Source organism: Morone saxatilis, unplaced genomic scaffold (genome assembly GCF_004916995.1).
Source record: "Morone saxatilis isolate NCDOM2014 unplaced genomic scaffold, NCSU_SB_2.0 Contig11, whole genome shotgun sequence".
Taxonomy (NCBI): Eukaryota; Metazoa; Chordata; class Actinopteri; family Moronidae; genus Morone; species Morone saxatilis.
Window position 1 is genome coordinate 10,624,044 of NW_023339663.1, and position 18,151 is coordinate 10,642,194.

An 18,151-nucleotide genomic window follows, 5' to 3' on the forward strand; every position below is an offset into this window, starting at 1 on the left:
GAATGATGTATGTGCAGAGTTTGACACCAGAAATATGTCTTCACATGCTGAAAGTGGAAAGTTTCTCAGTGCTAATTGAAAATTAGATTTTAAAGGCCAGTTCTATGAGCGTGATTTGTGCTGGGAAGTCGGAAATTTCAACTGGAACGACCTCCCCCACCGAAGTCAGATTTCTAACTAGGAAAGTCAAAAGAACTTCACCAACCCCGGACCTCAAAATTCATGATGGCATCTCTGTCTGTCAACTCAGTGAAAGATGTTGTAATATTCTGTTTTGTTTGTGTCTGATTAAGACAGTCGCACACACAGTACTGCCAAACTTCTTTCCGCAGACATGTTTGTATGAGCAAAATACAGCGTAAAGCTCAACCAACTCAAAATGAACACCTCAATGTGCTGCACACAAATAATTTTTACATTTTTTTAACTAACTAAAGCAAAACGAAGCTGTTGATGTAGCATAGAGTCAAACTGAACCATTTAACAAATGACACGCACACCTGTGTTTGCATTAATATTGGTTTCATTTAGTTATTCAGGGAAAAAAACACATCACATTTTCACCATTCATTCAACTGTTATGTACACATATAACAGGCTTTTAATACCTTTAAAGTATTTGTAAAAAATACACTGTTCTCCCTTTATAATATGTGTTTATCTTGAGAGGCATTTTACTGCAAAAGGTCAGCAGATGTGCGTAGTTAATTTGTGATAATTTGATGATCTTATTGAGGGATTGTTAATATTATTGCATGCTGAAACACCAGTATTGCATAAGCCATTCTTTTGTGGACTTCGGGGTGGAGGTGTTGACATTACTGTAACTGCCATTACCACACCAACTCAGCTGATGTTTCTGGGAAGTTTTTCCTGAAAATGACAATAAATATGATTACCAAGTTAGGGATGAGAGAGAAAGATGTTTGGTGGTTCGTAATTCAGTCCGAGTCTAGTCGGTCTTGGCAAAAAAACTGCTGAGTTTCATAAACCTGAGGAGAGTTAGTAACTGGTGGAAACAAACACTCACCAAAGTTCAGAGGTTAAAGCAATGCTGTTCTCTTAATGTTTCATCAGTGTTGTTATATACATAAAATGTTTGGGAAGAATATATTGGCAAAGGTTCCTCGAAACGGAACAGTGGTTCTATAGAAGAGGAAAGAGGAGATACACTAGATCAGGCCAGAGTAGAGCAAAACAGTGTTTCCATAGTCCTACTACAGTCTTTATATTACAGGCAGTGATTTTCTCTTTTTTTAACAAGTGGGACTATGCCTTTCTTGACCTGTAACACTGGGTTAATTCAATTGGCAATACAACCCGTCATGTCAGTCACTCATGCACATACTACACTCAAAAACACGCACGAAACACGCACACTTCAGTCATTCAATTCAGATACACAGCGATATTTCTGTATGACAAGACAAAGATAGAAAACAGAGTCAAACAGTTGCGAACCTTCCTTACAGTTCGCAGATCAACATATTCAACAAAGAAAAAGATGTCATCTGAATAATTGCTCGTCTGTTTTTAAAACAGTATAGGTTTTGAGATATATATATATAAAAAAAACATATCCAAACAATGATTTTTTTTGTTTGTTTTTCAAAAAAGAGAATTTTATAAAAGTGATGACTGGCACTGTTTGGGATCCTGTGATCACGGGAACACCCATGAGGCTACATAACTAAGTACTCAGTTTTGGAAAATACAAAAGATTCTCGTTTATAGTCACCTGGTTGCGCAGAAGCGACTGTGGAGGCTACCATCGCTGTGACTACAACTATACTTCACATACACTGGTTTGGCGATAATGAGTGCTGATGAATATGAACGCTAATGAGTGGTTGCCTTTGGGAAGCATGGAACAACACAACTGGTTAACAACACTCAATCTTGTACCTTCAACAGATTCTGGGGTGCTGATGGGTAAGATTCACAGCAGGCAGTTTCTCAGAGGAATGCACATAAATAAGTTTTAAACTACAGGGGTGCAGCTTTGCCAAAGTAAGACAGAGCTGAACTCACAAAAACAGGAGATCTACATTATTAGGCAGCCAACAGGGCAACACAACCAGTAACACACTACCCATTTCACAATCATAACTTGAAGACGAGACTGGTTAAAATGTTAGTATATTGATTAATTAGAAGTTAAGCTAAAACCATCCTTGTTAATGAGCTGTGCTAACACATAGTTTCTGCTTTGTGAAAGTTGAAGGGATCGTTTGGCTTTAACTACTTTTTCCACTTGCACAGAGTGAAACAAACATATGCTTTTGTTATGGCTGCTTTCAGTTTGAGGGTATGTTGAATGGCAATCTTAGCCTAACACAAGCAACCTGTTAAAAGAGGCAATATACATTGCATAGGAACCTGCAACAGTTAAATTAAGCTACTTTTCTAGGAATTACTAATACAAATATTTCCAGGAATTACAGACCAACAGGGGCCGCTTTATTAGGTTCACCTGTAAAATCTAATGCAATCCAATACAACTGTTCTGTCATAAAGTCTTCTTTTATGGTGCCTTTATGTTCAGTACTTTGGGACACTGACATTGAGGTGGTAATTAAAGCATTGATGTCATAGTTATCGGTGGTGTTGTACTGGACTGCTTTATATTCAGAGCTATTTCAGTACAACAGCACCTTTAATTACGACCTAAATAATAAACATATTAGAATTTACACGTTTCCGACAATGTCACCAAAAACAGAATATTTTAATTCTTATTATATTATATTATAACTTTGTGAATATAGAATTTAGGGCAGAGCTGTTGTATAGATGTGCAATAGATTGTACTGGTATACCTAATAAAGTGGCCAATGAGTGAATATTGCGTATATTACATTGTGATTACACAATACATTTTACTGAATAAATTTGTTCTTCCGGGGAAATCTGGCACTGATCTACAGAAACTGGTTTTGAAGTTGGACATAAACTAATTTATTTGTTCAACTAATCTGCCATTAAGTGTATTTTGTCTTACTTAAGCAAACTGTTCAATATACCTTCAAACCGCATACAAAAATACAAAAAAGGCATCCATGAAGTTTGTCCGACTCAGTGTAAGAAGAAAAAAAGAAAGAAAAACAAGCGATTCCTTTAACCCAGTTACTGGTTACACAGGGCCACGATATCAAACCGCAACAGAACAAGGCTTTAAATGAAACATGAAAACTTAAACCTATACATCTGTTAGCACATTGATGGAAGGATTCAAAATGAGGGATAAAATTGTCTGTGATAGCTAACGTCAAGCTCTTGGCTGTGCTTGGTCCCGACAATCCCTTTATGTGTGCCCTTGACCTTCACAGCCTTCCTGAGGAGGTTGGGGGATAAAAACTAAAAAAGAACATGGGGACAACACCACCCAAAGACGGGAAAATTACACTCCTTCCTTCTTTCCTTCCTTCCTTCTCGAATGAAATACAACGGATAATTTCAACAACCATTAAAATAACCAAATACAAATCAAACAGATAAAATAAGCTTTTCTGAAAGTGTGCTGCGAGGCTTGTTCATACATAGATTTGGAGGCAATTAAAGTGCGTGTTGGTCACTGTCAAAACTGTCCAGTGAAAACGTTTGTTTGTTCTCTCATCACATCACAGAAAGGAGACCCCAATAGATGCATGGTGCGATTATGTCTTCATTCATATCCTTCCTTTCCTCCACAATTGTTCCTCTTTTATTCTTGCTGAGGTCTGAGGTCTGTTCTCCAAAATTTGGAGTGATGCACCTTGACACACTGCATAAAATGGCCATCTCCACACATACATTCAGTCTGGTATTGACCTTTAAAACTCTTATTTTCCTTAAAACTGAACAAATAAGCCAGTCAGGTGAAAAACAGCATCACCTGCTTCCAGAAATGTATTTTAAAAAAGTCAAATATTCCTTTTTGAAGAACATTTTCCAAGCATGGATTAATATCTTGTTTTAAGGAAAAGTAAAGATTTAAAACTCAACCCCAGACTCAGAGCACTGATAAGATGGATTTCTTTGCAGTAAAAAAAAATATGCTGGTTCTGGGCATCATAGAAACAGTACGCAGGGCCTTGGCTAGATGGAGTAGGTGGAGCTCTCAGACTGCTGGCGGATGTAGCACTGAAAACTCTTGTCTCCGATCGGATGCTCCCTGAGGAAACAAAGAGAAAGATGGTGTTTATTTGCTGGAAGGAGGTTATAGAGTGTTCTGTGGAGACAATTAGGACATAAATAACAAAGTTTTCTGTCATGATTATTAGAAAATAAACAGAGGTGGAGGCCAAAATATCCACAAACGACAAACCAAACGCTAATGTGACTGGGCTGAAGGGAAAATCCAGGAAACAGCTCACACTAGTGGCTAACGCTATAAGTTATCTGAAATGTTAAAAGTGCTACATTAAGTCTCCAACATACTTTGTGCATGTTAAAAAAGCTATTATTGTAAGACTACACAAGTAAATATGTATTGTGCATTGTCTTTGCTAAGTAAACAAACAACAAACAAACAAACAAACAAACAAATCACATACTGGCTGCCTATCTTTGTCTTCTTGAACTTGTCACGTTTGTACTTGGTGTGCTGCTGCTCCAAGGTCTGCACGGCTGAAACAATCAGTTTCAAGGTTTTGTAAGTCTCCTGGGGGTCATCGATGACAAAGCTGGAGTACTCCTCTTGTTCGGGGCCGTCATACACAGACTTACTGCCACAGGCCTCTGCAGGGGAAGACACGCAGCATCGTAAGAGAGAGAACAAAAGAGATCATGAAAACAAACAGACAAACATGGGAAAAATGCAAGCGTACACACGCATGCTCATAAACACTATTGTCGGTACCTTGCATCTTGCCCAGTTTGGTCATGTATGTGCTGAACAGGGAATAAATCCTCTCAGTCTCTCTGTCTCCATCTACGTCCAGCTGGATGTTTGCTGGCAGGCCGCTAAAAAACAGATGCACACAGGAGGATGAAAGACCGGAAACAAAGGACAGGAACCTGGTGCTGGACAGTTTTCGACAACTTTACGTACCCAGTGCAGGGCGTACACCCAGGGGCTGTGTCTGCTGAGAGCTTGCAGCAGAGCCAGTGGCCGTTGAGGTAGGCTGAAGGATGGTAGGTGCTTAAACGTTTGCGGTTGCACTGGCTGACTTTGGTCAGGATGTCGATCCAGTCACGTGCCTCGACACAGTTGTTGGCCTGGATGTAGAGTGCCCGCTCCGGCTGAATAACCTGGAACATCTGGAGGAGGGAAAAATTGACAGCAAGTGAGGGAAGCATCTATATACTTGTAGGAGTAATGCTCAAAGCTCCAAAGATTGATCTCATAGGGGTTACTGTGTGGGGCCCTTACATTTTTCATCTTGAAAGACTCCTCCTCGAGCCTCTCTACAGCCAGAATGTTCTCTATGGGAATGCTGCACAGAGCTCCCTCACCTGGAGGTAAAAGGTATCACATCAGAAAAAAAAATAAATAAATAAAGGAGAAGTATGTAAAATGATAAATATATTTATAAACTTGAGCTAATTTTATGCTATTGTCAGTTCCTGTTCGCAGTGTACCCATTGTTGTTCAAATAATTATCACTGGTTTACTTTGATACTGAAGAAAACTTTAAACGTAATGATTCTCAGGCAAGTTCTGGAGTCTTTTTGTATTTGTAAGTAGATTTTTGGACATATATTGGTGATGATTTGGAGCTAATGATATCCTAAAACGTGGAGGTCACAGTGAATCCAAAAATATGTTTATCATGTCTATGTGTTCAGATTTTATTGAGTTACAACTCCAAGAAAAAGTACAAATTTTGTTCCTTTTCCTTTGGACCTCATGCTGTATCTCCAACCATTAATTTTTGTTTTCCAAGATCAAGAACAGTGTCCATCAACAGCACAATTAACATAAAACATTGAAATGCCCTTTAGTCTGCATATTGACCCAGTATGCAGTATGCAATGTTTGAAACAACATATGTGTTAGTTTTGGCCTGAGCTTGTTTGGATGCAGCACAAATGTATTTCCTGCTCAGTAACTTAATCTCCACTATGTGTAGAACGCACATTGCGTTCAGGCTGAATGCACATTCAGCAGATTCTCTCTGTCCTGCTGATTCCTACACAAGCACACACAATGACATAAACAGACCAGGAAACAATGCAACTGTAAGAAGATCCTGACAAACGTTTGACCTCACCTTTGGTTTTGTGGTAGGTAAACTCGTGGTTGGTGAGGCGAAACCATCTCTTCTTGAAGTTCTTCATTCCAAAACGGTTTCTCCCTTGTGCTCTCTTTATCATAAATCTGAGGGGAAACGGGCGAGAGAAATACCACTGAAAACTTTAGCAGATGAGCTTATGTTTCACAGAAATATTTAAATATATGACAGTATTTTTATATCTCTGGCACAATGCATCCCTTATAGTATCTAAAGTGCTTGAATAGTGCAGTACCTAAATGTATTGAGTGTAAATGAATTACTTTTGATAACTGCCATTTCATTCCAGCTAAAGCAATCTTGTGCAATCAATAGTCTGCTTTTATCATTCCATTTACATGCTTGCCTTGTCCTCCATCGCTGTTGTACGTGTATAAAACGTCATAGATTCTACAGTCTATGAGTCAAAAACGAGATGGGTCAGCAGATCAAAGGTACCAGTGTTTTTGCATGTTTTAACCCATGTGTATAAATCACTACTGGCTTTTTGCCAAATCATAACACAAGATTTTAGACTGATTTTCTACCTTCCGAAAAGCCACTTTTTTTCCCTCGTGCAATTGAGACTGGAAACATGAGATAGCAAATCCATGACACTGAACAATTTATGTCACGTTTATTTTTACTTCAAGGTTATATCATCGTGTCACGTGGCAATGCAGTCGTAGACGTGAACTATTTTGTAAACACTTCTTGTTGGTGTGTTGAAAAGGATGCCCTGAACCTCTCAGTGTCTGCTGTAGAACTGCAAAAAATTGGAGCGGATACAAGTCAAATAAGAAATTTGTAATTCAACAGACAATCAGCAACTATTTTGATAATTTATTATTAATTTTTCTGGTACTTTTAAGCCAAAATGCTAAGGAAATGTCCTTGCTTCTTAAATGTGAGGATTCGCTGCTTTTCTGTTTTCAAAACATTGTAAAATGAATTGTTTTTGGTTTTTGAACTCTTAGTCGTACAAAACAATACTTCTGAAGATGTCACATTGTAAAGTCAGATGGGCACGTGTCACCATTTTCTAGTTCAAACAGTTAATCGAGAAAATAATCAGCGGATTAATGTCTAATAAAAATAATTAGTTAGTTGCTGCCCTACAAGAAATTCACATTAAACTTTTAGCAAGGACATTCAAATTGTATTACTTTTTAAATTCTGGGAAGCCCATGAATGCAGTGCTCCTCAACTTACTACTTATTTACCAATAAATACATGCAAAAGTCACTATAATGGATTAGCTATCTCAAGGAAGTTTCCATTCTGTAAATTAATTTTCATAGTGTAATAAAAATAAATGGAACCAATAACTTAAAATCAATCTAAAAACTGATGGTAAGCTTTGGATAATGTTTGACAGTGATGTGAGTTATACACTATTTGTTCTATTTGGGCTAAAACATGTAAAACCGCCAGTGTGGTCCTTTAAGGGAGAGTAAACACCAGGATGTCTTTGTTTTAGAGATTGAGGGCCAGAGGATACATGGAATATGAAGCATCAGGGTTATAAACACCAAAGTTACTACTCTCCCACAGGAAGACTTGTACTTTTTTCACACTACTGAGCCAAGAACGTGCTGGTTTCACATCTGCCATAACGCCTGGAGCTGTGCTGGAAACTCTACTGTGTATGGTAGGGATATGGTCACAGTCTGAACAAAAGGGTCAGGATGCGGTCAGATATGAGATCCCAGAAATGTTTGTACAGTAACCAACCCCTGCTGTCACTGTCACACCAAGCATGTCTGGCATGGCGAGGAACAGAAAGGGCTACCAGCACTAGTGACGCCTCCTAGGTAAGCAGGCTTAAAGGTTAACACTTTACTTTATATCATTATAGTCACTGTACGCATCAGTCTACTGCCCTATAAATGCAGAAAGACTTCAAATCCATCACACAGTGTCAGACAGTGTAACAGTTGCTTGAATAGGTTGCTTACATGTAGGCCAGATATAAAGTAAAGTGCAGCAGCATCTACTGTAGCGCATGATGTTGGTGGGAGAGAAAATGGCCGGCTTGGTTTGGGGGGTTACAGTGCACACACATGGGGTCACAAGGGCAAAAGCCTTTATATAGAGAAGCTCTTACCTGCCCTTCGTGCCTTTTGACCCCTTCCCATCAACCCTCTTTATTGTGAGTTTTACACTCCTATGCCCGGTAGCAGAAACAAAAGAGGGTGGGGGATGTTGATGAGCGAGGCGCTGGCACTACTAACTACTTTTTCAACTGGAAACTGTCCTCCCCTTTACAGCCTCATTAGGAATATCATCAAAACAACAGCCCATGTGTTGTTAGAAAGCGCTCAGTTTACAGCCTCAGGTATATCTTCTGCTTTCTCTATCTCTACTATAACTTTGACAATGAAGCAGACCATGAGGGGTCAAACATGTACAGGGAAAATCCAGCTCCACTTCTGTGACAACTTTAAGGACTCGTTTGACAATTTGGAAAATACACTTATTCACTTTCTCGCGGAGAGTTGGATGAAAAGATTGATACCACTCCTCAGTCTGTATGATAAATATAGCACCTCTAAAGCTCACTAATCAAGATGTTTACCCCTCTGCCAGAAAGCAAATATTTCCCAAAATGTCTCAAATTTCCCTGAGTCTGGACAGTTCAACCCAACTGTCTTGTCTGAAGCTAGAAACTAGAAAGTGCCAAGACAATGTGACAAGGTGGTAAAAGGACAAAAATGCTTAACTAGCAGTGAAAAGGTCACTGATGTTGCGGTAACAGTCCGTACAAAAGACAGTTTTACTACAGTTACAAAATCTCAGATTACCGTTCCATAATTTCTCTAAATTAATGTAATATTACATATATTGGACTTCTTAGCAGTGGCGTATATTTTTTGTTTATTTGTTGGGTTTCTTTCCTTGACTATCAGTTTAACAATAAGTTGGCTTCTTACCCCTCTTTGAGCATGATTGGTGTTTCAATACTCTTCTGATCCCATTTGCCAGAGGTGGAGATCAGGTCCAGGAACTGTGGTGGAAAGTAAAGGACGTCATATATCAACATATTTATTGCGGTGGGTTTTTTTGTCCACTCAAACCACACTTTGACATCTCCTCTATCCACTCCACTATTTCAGTTCTTTTCAAATATCTCCACTCGTGTTCAGAAACACATTTAATTATCTATTTATCAGAGTTTATCCTCATTTGATGTACAAGACAAAAAGAGTATTTGATTATATGTCTACTAACTGGCAGAGATTTACTGCGTATAACTAGGAAAGAAAACAAACACTCACATTCTTCACAGCGTCTGCATATTTCTGCTCATTGAAGTAGTCATAAAATGCAGCCATGTAAGACTCTTTGAAATTGGCCTTGAAAGGAATGAAAGTACGGAACAGTAAAGAGTGACAGAGAGAGAGAAAGATCAGCAAGTTGTGTTTGAATTTAACTTTTTAGTGTGAAATATAAATGTAGTCTGATTTATGAAAATAGAAAAATACACTTTAATCAGAGAAACGCACAGATTTAGACTTGGCGAGACTTCCCAGGGTCTGAATCGTCTTGGAGATGAGGGTGAGGGTTCGAGAGGTGGCGGGATCCTACAGAGAAAAGAAGAAGCTTTAATGCCATGAAGACCTTAATGTGAAAAAAATGCAACTAAATCAACCCTGCTGATGAAAAGCATGTGATATAATCAGAAGCTACTGTTTCCAAGGTCTACAGCAGCACTTATTTTCACAGGGATGTGTGCACGTGTCTGTGGTTTAAAAAAAGATCTGACTCACTGGATGGTGCGGCCGTAGATGAAACAAGTTGGGGGAGAGGATGGCTGGAGCGAAGAAACGCAGGAAAATAAAACTGCTCACTGCCGTGTAACGGACATCTTGGTCGACTAGACAGCGGGGAAAAAAACAAAAACAACAATTTATCACACGCACTATTGCTTAAATTATATCTATAAATAAAAATAATAAATAAATAATTTTTTGTTTCCTCTTGTTCTTCTACTGTGAACTGTGTTTTACTTTGTATAGTAAGATAAAAACTTTATTTTGTAAATACGGATGATACACAAAGACTGAGTTGCAGTTCACATAGGAAACATTTAAATTAGCCAGTCCCTTAAAGAAAGCCTGGGAGATTAGAAAAAAACCTTTAAACTGCAGGCTTGTAGCAGTTCTTTTTAGTGGAGTATATTTGGAATTTCTTTCCACATAAATATGTTAATTGAAAGCATATAGTACTCATGTCATAATGATGTTGTCTGATGTTTTTGCTATGCTATGACACAGAAATAAAAACTATAAATTTTTTCTCATGTGTGCTTGTTCAGCATGTGACTACAGTGTCCTGTGATTACCAACAGGGGGCAGCACAGTATATGACAAAGGGAGTACAAACTCAACACTCCACATAACCATAATAAGTGTGTAGGAGGCTTAATTGTTTTCAGGTTTGACACAAACAGCAGAGCACAAAGTGTCCTTGGACGTCTTGCACATCCTGTTCTTTATTGTCTGTTTCCTGTTCCTTATTAGCAATTTGCTTCATTCTCTTCTATCTCTCTCATTCAGGAAGTGCGTTACCTTGGAAACGGGTGGCAGCAGACTCTCTCAAAGAGAAGAAGATATCGCACATGACGGTCGGACAGCGAACACCAGAGGTGGTGATAACATTGAAGATACGGTCTACATAATGACGAAGGTTTTCCTGAGGGGCAGATACGTCAGATTACACAGTGACTACACACAAACAAACACACAAACAAACAAACGCACTCATCCTCTTACCCTGTTCGTCTCCAGGTTCTCCGACTCTTTGAGCTTGACCGGGTCGATTTCACAGGGTTTATGTTCTGTGCAGATCTGTGACGATTTAAAAAAGTACTGAAATATCCATTCATAACTGATAACTAAGACATATGACATGGACTAAATCAAGACATACCAAAGTATTGCAGTGCCATACCTCATCTATGATGGGTTTGAGTGTGACTTGCAGATAGTGCATTCCTGCCAGCTTCATGGTCTCATCGATGCACTTGGAAGTCAGCGAGTTTCCCCGGAAAATGGTGTTAGGATCCCTACACAGAGAGGCAGAGTGTGTTCATTTTTTCAATACAATTAAAACTGCAACTTAATAAACAATGTGATTTTGTGAGTAATTTAATAAATAACATTACTGTGTCTATATTTGTTTTTACAGTCAAATAAAAGATTCTGAGCTTATTTGTATTTGTACATAAATCTGATTACCTCATTTGGAAAGTCACTTTAATTAATAATCTCTAATAAAATAACTATGTTTCCTCAGTGGTAGTAAGTGCGCTTTAAAGGATGTCCGCAAGATGAGAGATGAATTTATGCAACTGAATTGACCCTTCTTAAATCCCGTGCTGAGGTATGCTGTGAGCAAGGCTCTTCTGTGTTGAAAAGACAACCAAATTTTAAAGATGGTTAAAAAATAATGAATGGCATATATATGTGTGTATATATATATATACATATACATATATATATAGCCACATCCAGCTAGCTAGCTAAAAATTAGGTTACTATATGAAAATTAACTTATTTATTCCCATTTAAGTTAAGGCAGGGATTTTGTTCACATTAGCTAACTTGTGACTATAAATCTTTTAACCATCTTCAAAATGTAGTTGTCTTTTCAACACAGATGAACTTAGCACACAGCAAAGGAGAAAGTTGGCTGATGTTTGGACCGAAGCTTGCTCAACAATTATAGGAGCACAGAGCAACAGGAGAACTTGGAAGGGTCAATGTGTGACAAGTATTAGTTGTGAGATATGGTTTCTGGTGTTATGCAATGTGAAAAGATCCGATAAGACACTCACTGTGTGCGGTTGACTTCAGCGTGAGCGATGGCGCTGATGAAAGGCACAATCTTGCCATAGTGAAGAAACAGGCGCACGAGGGGAATGGCAGCTTCTTGTTTCTCTCGACACACCTCCCCCAGAATATGAGCCGTGGACGCTGACACAGGCTGAACGGAGAGGAGTGGACACGTAACATTTAAAAGGTGTAAAGCAGTAAACAGTACAAGATGCTGCGGGACACCAAAATATGTCTGAGCAGAGCAGAGCCACATGCATGTGCACCTACCCCTACGTTAGCAGAGTGCAGCAGCAGATCTCTGAGGGGAGTGTAGTGTTCAGAGGGGAAGACGTGGTCCTCAGTGTAAACGATGTTCAAACGCAGAGAGCCAAGCTCTTCTACCTTCACCGACTTTCCTCCGTTCTCCCTGGGCTGGAGAAAGTACCTGAAGAAGAAAAAAGCATATAAGATCTACGATCAGACCAATTAACCAATATTATTATGTTAATGATAATAAAAATGATGATGTGTAAGCTGCTCATCATTGCTTACTGGCGACCCCACAGAGAAACATCACATGACTGATTTCCTCAGCTCTACAGAGCTCTATAGCCTGTTTTGTTTTTATGGGCCACAACTTTATTGTTTTGGCTCAATCACACTGCTCTCATCAACTTCTTCTCTGGCAGCTGTTCAGTGAAAACACAAAAAAAAACAACAAAAAAAAAAAAAACACTGTACGCTACCTGCCCAGCACCACACTGCACATAGGCACAGTTAGAGACTAGCTGGTGAACACTGTTGACCCTTTAGCAGTTCAAGAGCCACATATTTCCCTCAAGAGTTGTTGGAGATCAAAACAGGGCTATAAACAGAGTGAATATTAGACCAGAAACACAGCTCCAAACGGGTGCCAACGTTGCTAAGTGTCTACTTGATGTGTAAATACGTTCTTATCAACTTCATAATATTATATGTCAGTGTTGTGTTCACAGCGTGTTGCAAATTGATGAAGGTTTAACTGTCATCAAAAATGATTATTCCACTCTGACCTGGACTTTTATTCTCTTCGTACAGATTTCCAAAGCGGAGCTCCCATCATTCACTGAGGCAAAGTGTCGTGTCTTCCAAAAGAAACATGTAGTCTGAGGCAAAATACGAAAACAGGCTCTGTTGGATCAGCAATGGGGGAAAAGACTATTCATACTCAGCGAAATCTGCCCTGGTTAAATAAAAAAACTTTATAGAAGACTTGTTGTCGGTGTTGATACTTGTTGCTACAGCCCTGCCGTTGCTATGGCAACACATACTCAGAATGTCAATGATAATGAAATCAAACCCACCCAGCCCCAGCAGGGGTACAGCACAGTACTTGTCCAGTGGGGGAAAAAAAACATAAAAAAGAGCCGAAATGATTGACGGGTCCAGAGGGGAGTGTGTGAAAGGAGGAGGATGCGACGTGTGAGTGAAGTTTCCTCTCACCATGCGTCGTGGACCCCAGCTTGACCCAGGACCCGGAGAGGAACACGCACACCTCCCAGGAACTCGTCCCCGAACTTCAGGTTGCTGGCGTTCCACAGATCCACCCTGAACACAAACCACAGGATACATTTCAGACACGGGAGAATCTTTAGACGAAACAAAGTCACTGACACACTGTCTCCTAAGCCCTTAAAGACAGCTACTGGCTCACCTCAGGGCCAGCTTGTCAACATCCTCTTCTTCAACGTCAAACTGCCGCTTTGTGTAACTTAATGGCCGCGTCACCTAGGAATGGACATAAACACTGAGTATAAAACATATATGGAAAGGATATCCTCCTGGGATGGGAGGCTGGTGGAAGCAAACACAGATTATTGAAACTAGAGCTGAAACAATGAGTTGATTAATCGATTTACAGAATATTCGTCTGTTTTGTTTGTCATTTATGACGGTAAAATTAGTTTGTTTGTTCTTTACCGTCTTGACAAAAAAAAAGAAGTTTGAATATGTCACCTTAGACTAATTTCCAACATTTTACACATCAAATAATTTATCAAGAAAGTAATCTGCAGATTAACAAATAACGAAAATAATTGTAAACTGCAGCCCTAATTGAGACGTCATTACATTACAAAGCAAATTATATAATTTGTGCGGTAAAGCTGATTTTTGTTGAAATTAGTAGTTGTTTTCTTTTTAACTAGGCCAAAACAAGCCTTGACCCAAATCAAACTCTAAGCTCACTATCTGGCAGTTTTAGATGCAAATGGGAATTATCAAAGATCAGAATGTGGCAGGGTCTGTGTTAGTTTGGAGCAATGAAAAAAATTACATTTCTATAGAATAAAAAAGGACAACCCTATGACAAAAACATGATAGATAGAGGCCTGTGTTTGGGTGTGGACATGGACCTCTGTGTGTGACTCAGAGGGGGGCTGCAGGCAGAAGGCACCACAGGGTATGTAGGGTCCTGCTCATGTGGTGGTGGGGAATAAATGAGACGGTCTTGTCGGGTAGAAATCAATGGGCCAGATTGTTTGGTGGTTTGTCCGAATCAATCATACTGTTGTCCTGCTGTCTTCTAGTGCTGCAGCGGGGAGGCCAGAGGGAGGGGCGACACAAAAATGTGAGAGTGGTGCTGCTGGTGATCGAGGGTTAACGGGGGCAGAGTGAAAGGGAGTGTGTGTGTATGAAAAATATCTATAAATATAAACTCATGAATATGAAGGAATGTCAACAGTTTTTAAAAAGATATTTAAAAAAAATAAATAAATACTGCAAATATTTATGTTTTCAGTTGCTTTTGCTAATTTTTCTGAACTTTTATCACACAAACCTCGTCAGTAGTAACTTTATGAAAGGGAGTATGTGAGCGTGATTGCACGAAATATCTAAAAGTGTTAAACTGTGACATGTTTTTTTGCTGTAAACATTTTGTTTACAGCAACACACACACACACAAGTGTGTTGTTTCTGCTGTTTTTTCTGAATTCCTTTTTACATAAACTTTAACAAATATATAACATATAATATACAAAAGCCCACCATCTGTTATGATTTCAATAAAAATATGTCAACTAGTTAAGGTGAGAGTCCTTGTTTGAATTTGGTGAAAGCTAACGTTATTATGCTAGTCAACTAGCTGGTTGATGTCAATTACACAGCACATGCTAACATTTATTAACATTTATTAACAACAATGACTACCTAGTAACTCGAAGTTAGAAGGCAAAACATCTGTTCTAAAAAACAATTCAAATTTGGTAGGACTTTAATTTTAAGTCCAGAATATATTTAGGATGCCTGTTATTTTGACCAATAAAAGACATCTTTACTGCATGTCAGTTTTGCTATCTAGGTTATGACAACTATGAACGTTAATATCTAAAACCACTCAGACTGCATCCGAATTTTATAATCCCAAGGTTGGTGACCTTTTTGGTCACCGTAGTTTCTCCTACACTCTTCACAGCCTGTTCTCATTCCCAGATCATGGGAATACAGACGCGAGGGGTGTTCAGTTAGTTGCAATCAGAAACTTGACTCCAAGATGCCACTAAATCCTACACACAGTTCTTTAATGTTTAATTAAAATCACACATACCTCAAAATAGAAAACCTCCTCAAACTGTGGATTGTTTGTTTTCCGCTTCACCTTGGTCTTCTTGGCTTCCGACCTGAGACAAGCAGAAAGGCAGAGGGAGATAAAACCATGTTTATCCAAAGTTCCTCCACGTGATTAACAAAGTTGTGTTTGGTGACTGATGAAAGCATGTCAAGTCGTGTGAGATCTGACCTTGAAGGTCCTAGTAGGGAGACAGCAGCGTAGGGATCACATTGGCCGTTGACAATTGGAAGTCCTTGGCACTCCAACACTCTGTAGAAACACAAAGAAACCATTAATGAATAAGCACACTACTCTACAAGAATAGACTTGTACACACACACACACACACACGCTCATAACTGTAACACATTAACATGATGCAAATTTGAATGCACCATTAGTTTTGTATGATCTCATCCAGTGCTAGAACTAAAAGTTAAATGGTAAAAAAAAACATTTAAAACCTAATACAGACAAAAGCTTAGTATCTTTATTATGTTAAAGGGGTTTACTCTATGCTAACAGAGCTTTACTATGCTAAGCTAGGACAGAATAGAAAGATCTCTAAAATGTAAATGCCGGGGGACACACAATACAATCTGAGTATACTCTCAGAGGACTCTTAAAGCTCTGTTAAGCTCTGTATTATCACTTCATCAAATGACTAATGTGGAAAAGGTCACAAGCACTGCCAAGGCCACTGAGAATTGACACCCAATCCTACACCTCTGCAGCTACAACAACAAAGCTTACAACTCTCATCAGCCCTCCTCGACAGTGTAAAACAAGAGGAAGCTATTCCCAGTAAATCTCATCAGATTTTTGTAAGGATGCACACATGGAGCCATACTCCCTTAACACACAAAATATAGCTTATAGGGTATTAAAGTGTACTCATAACCGTCAAAAATGATCCCTATTTAATAAATACTTAAAACTAAAGACTTTGAAAAAACATTTAAAATAATCTGAAATTGTATTGACAAAGGTTGAAAAAGGTTACAAGCTGATTTTTAGGATGAAACTGCTTATTCTGTGTTTTTACAGGTTTTATGCACTGGATCCGTTTGTTTTGGAGAGGAGGAAATCTCTGCAGATAATTCGGCTGCCAGTGAAAAAAAAACTCCTGAACAATAAACACTAAAGGAATCATAACTGGGAGAAGTTGCCTGGAATAATGGTAATGGTGGTGAAGAGATGGCTCCCATCAATATCATCAAACTTCAACTTTTGTTATTGTTTGGATGTGAGAGACTCCGTAGCAGCAGAAATTACATACTGTAGGTTTAAGTGTCCCATTAAGCAAAGCCAGAGGCTCTTAAACTTGCAGCCATAATTCATTTTATTAATTACACCGGTCCTTTTCCTGAAATGTAAACACGTCTGCTGTGAAAAACGTATATGTAGCCTAACCAGGTGCAAACACTACTCTTCTACTAATGAGTTTAAAAACAATTAGTAGCAAAAAATCCTCATCATCTGTGGAAATCAACTCACTCATCCATTTTTAGGATTTGGAATACAAAATCACCATTTTTGTTAGAACTTTTATTTTGTAATCGACACATGATCATAAACTTTGTTTGTAATGATCCACTGTAAGTGCCTAAGTGACTAAAAGAGGGATTTTTCTATTGACCAAAAAACTACATCTAAAAACAGCATCACATCAGACTATCCAGTCAACTGCCCCCTTTTCACAGACAGAAAACATCTGGTCTATTCATACTGTAGCTCACTCCTATGCTGGGAGTCCTTGCTAGTACATTTTGGACCAAGTTAAGAGCGCTCTAAGAGTTTTTTCAGCATGTGAAAATGGCCCCTGGTGACAATGTTAAGGTGTGTCTGTAAGAAGAGCAGCCACAGAGAGAGGGACAGATGAACAGAGGTGGAGAGAAGTAATTCTGTTTGGGCTGTTGGCGAAATGTTTTTTAAATCCTTTTAAATTTTAAATCCTGTGTGAACCGGGAACTACATACAAGGCACACTTGAGAATAAAATAGAATAAAAGGCAGAGGAAAGTTTATCTTGAGGAAAAGGGACAGACTCCTTACTCTGTGGTAGAGAGACTGAGCATAAGGGAGATACACAAACAAAGCTCAGGTAGGATTTAAACCTCAAAGGTCAGCCCAGAGTACTACCTATTATGCAAATATGATTTCAATTGTTCAATGGATGAGAGAAGTTATTAATGGTGATATCAAAAGAAGGGCTCTATGTTAATATGCAACTCGATCTTAAAGGATGTTTTTGATGTTTTATAATCCTTTAGAAACCACTGAGTGTTTGAAACTTCTGTTTTGCATAATTAATTTGCGAACACTGATTTTGGGAGTTAATTTGCAACAAGCCATTGTCATATTAGTAAAAGATTACGATATAATTGTTTTGAGGGAAAGAAAATCCTACTTGACTGCCAGAAAAAAGAACAAAAACAGTATATGCTCATAATAATTGTGGGACAGTGTATGGTGTCATAATAATGGCAATAATCTACTATTATCCCTATCCTATCTATCTATCCTATCTATCTAATCTATTATCTATCT

General features: G+C 38.7%; 1 protein-coding gene across 1 annotated transcript in view; it reads right to left on the reverse strand.

Annotated features, from left to right (window-relative positions):
* Nucleotides 1-505: 505 nt before the first annotated feature.
* The window catches only part of rasa3 (RAS p21 protein activator 3), a gene marked incomplete at its 5' end in the record, with an annotated part of 40,956 nt that continues 23,310 nt past the window's right edge, over nt 506-18,151 (reverse strand). Inside the window, 19 exon segments of the mRNA XM_035651856.1 lie at nt 506-4,153; nt 4,536-4,719; nt 4,841-4,944; nt 5,033-5,241; nt 5,354-5,436; nt 6,195-6,301; nt 9,128-9,201; nt 9,473-9,550; nt 9,701-9,778; nt 9,965-10,071; nt 10,766-10,889; nt 10,970-11,044; nt 11,148-11,262; nt 12,034-12,182; nt 12,302-12,458; nt 13,496-13,600; nt 13,707-13,780; nt 15,600-15,672; nt 15,792-15,872. Coding sequence (XP_035507749.1) covers nt 4,078-4,153; nt 4,536-4,719; nt 4,841-4,944; nt 5,033-5,241; nt 5,354-5,436; nt 6,195-6,301; nt 9,128-9,201; nt 9,473-9,550; nt 9,701-9,778; nt 9,965-10,071; nt 10,766-10,889; nt 10,970-11,044; nt 11,148-11,262; nt 12,034-12,182; nt 12,302-12,458; nt 13,496-13,600; nt 13,707-13,780; nt 15,600-15,672; nt 15,792-15,872 — 2,053 coding nt within the window.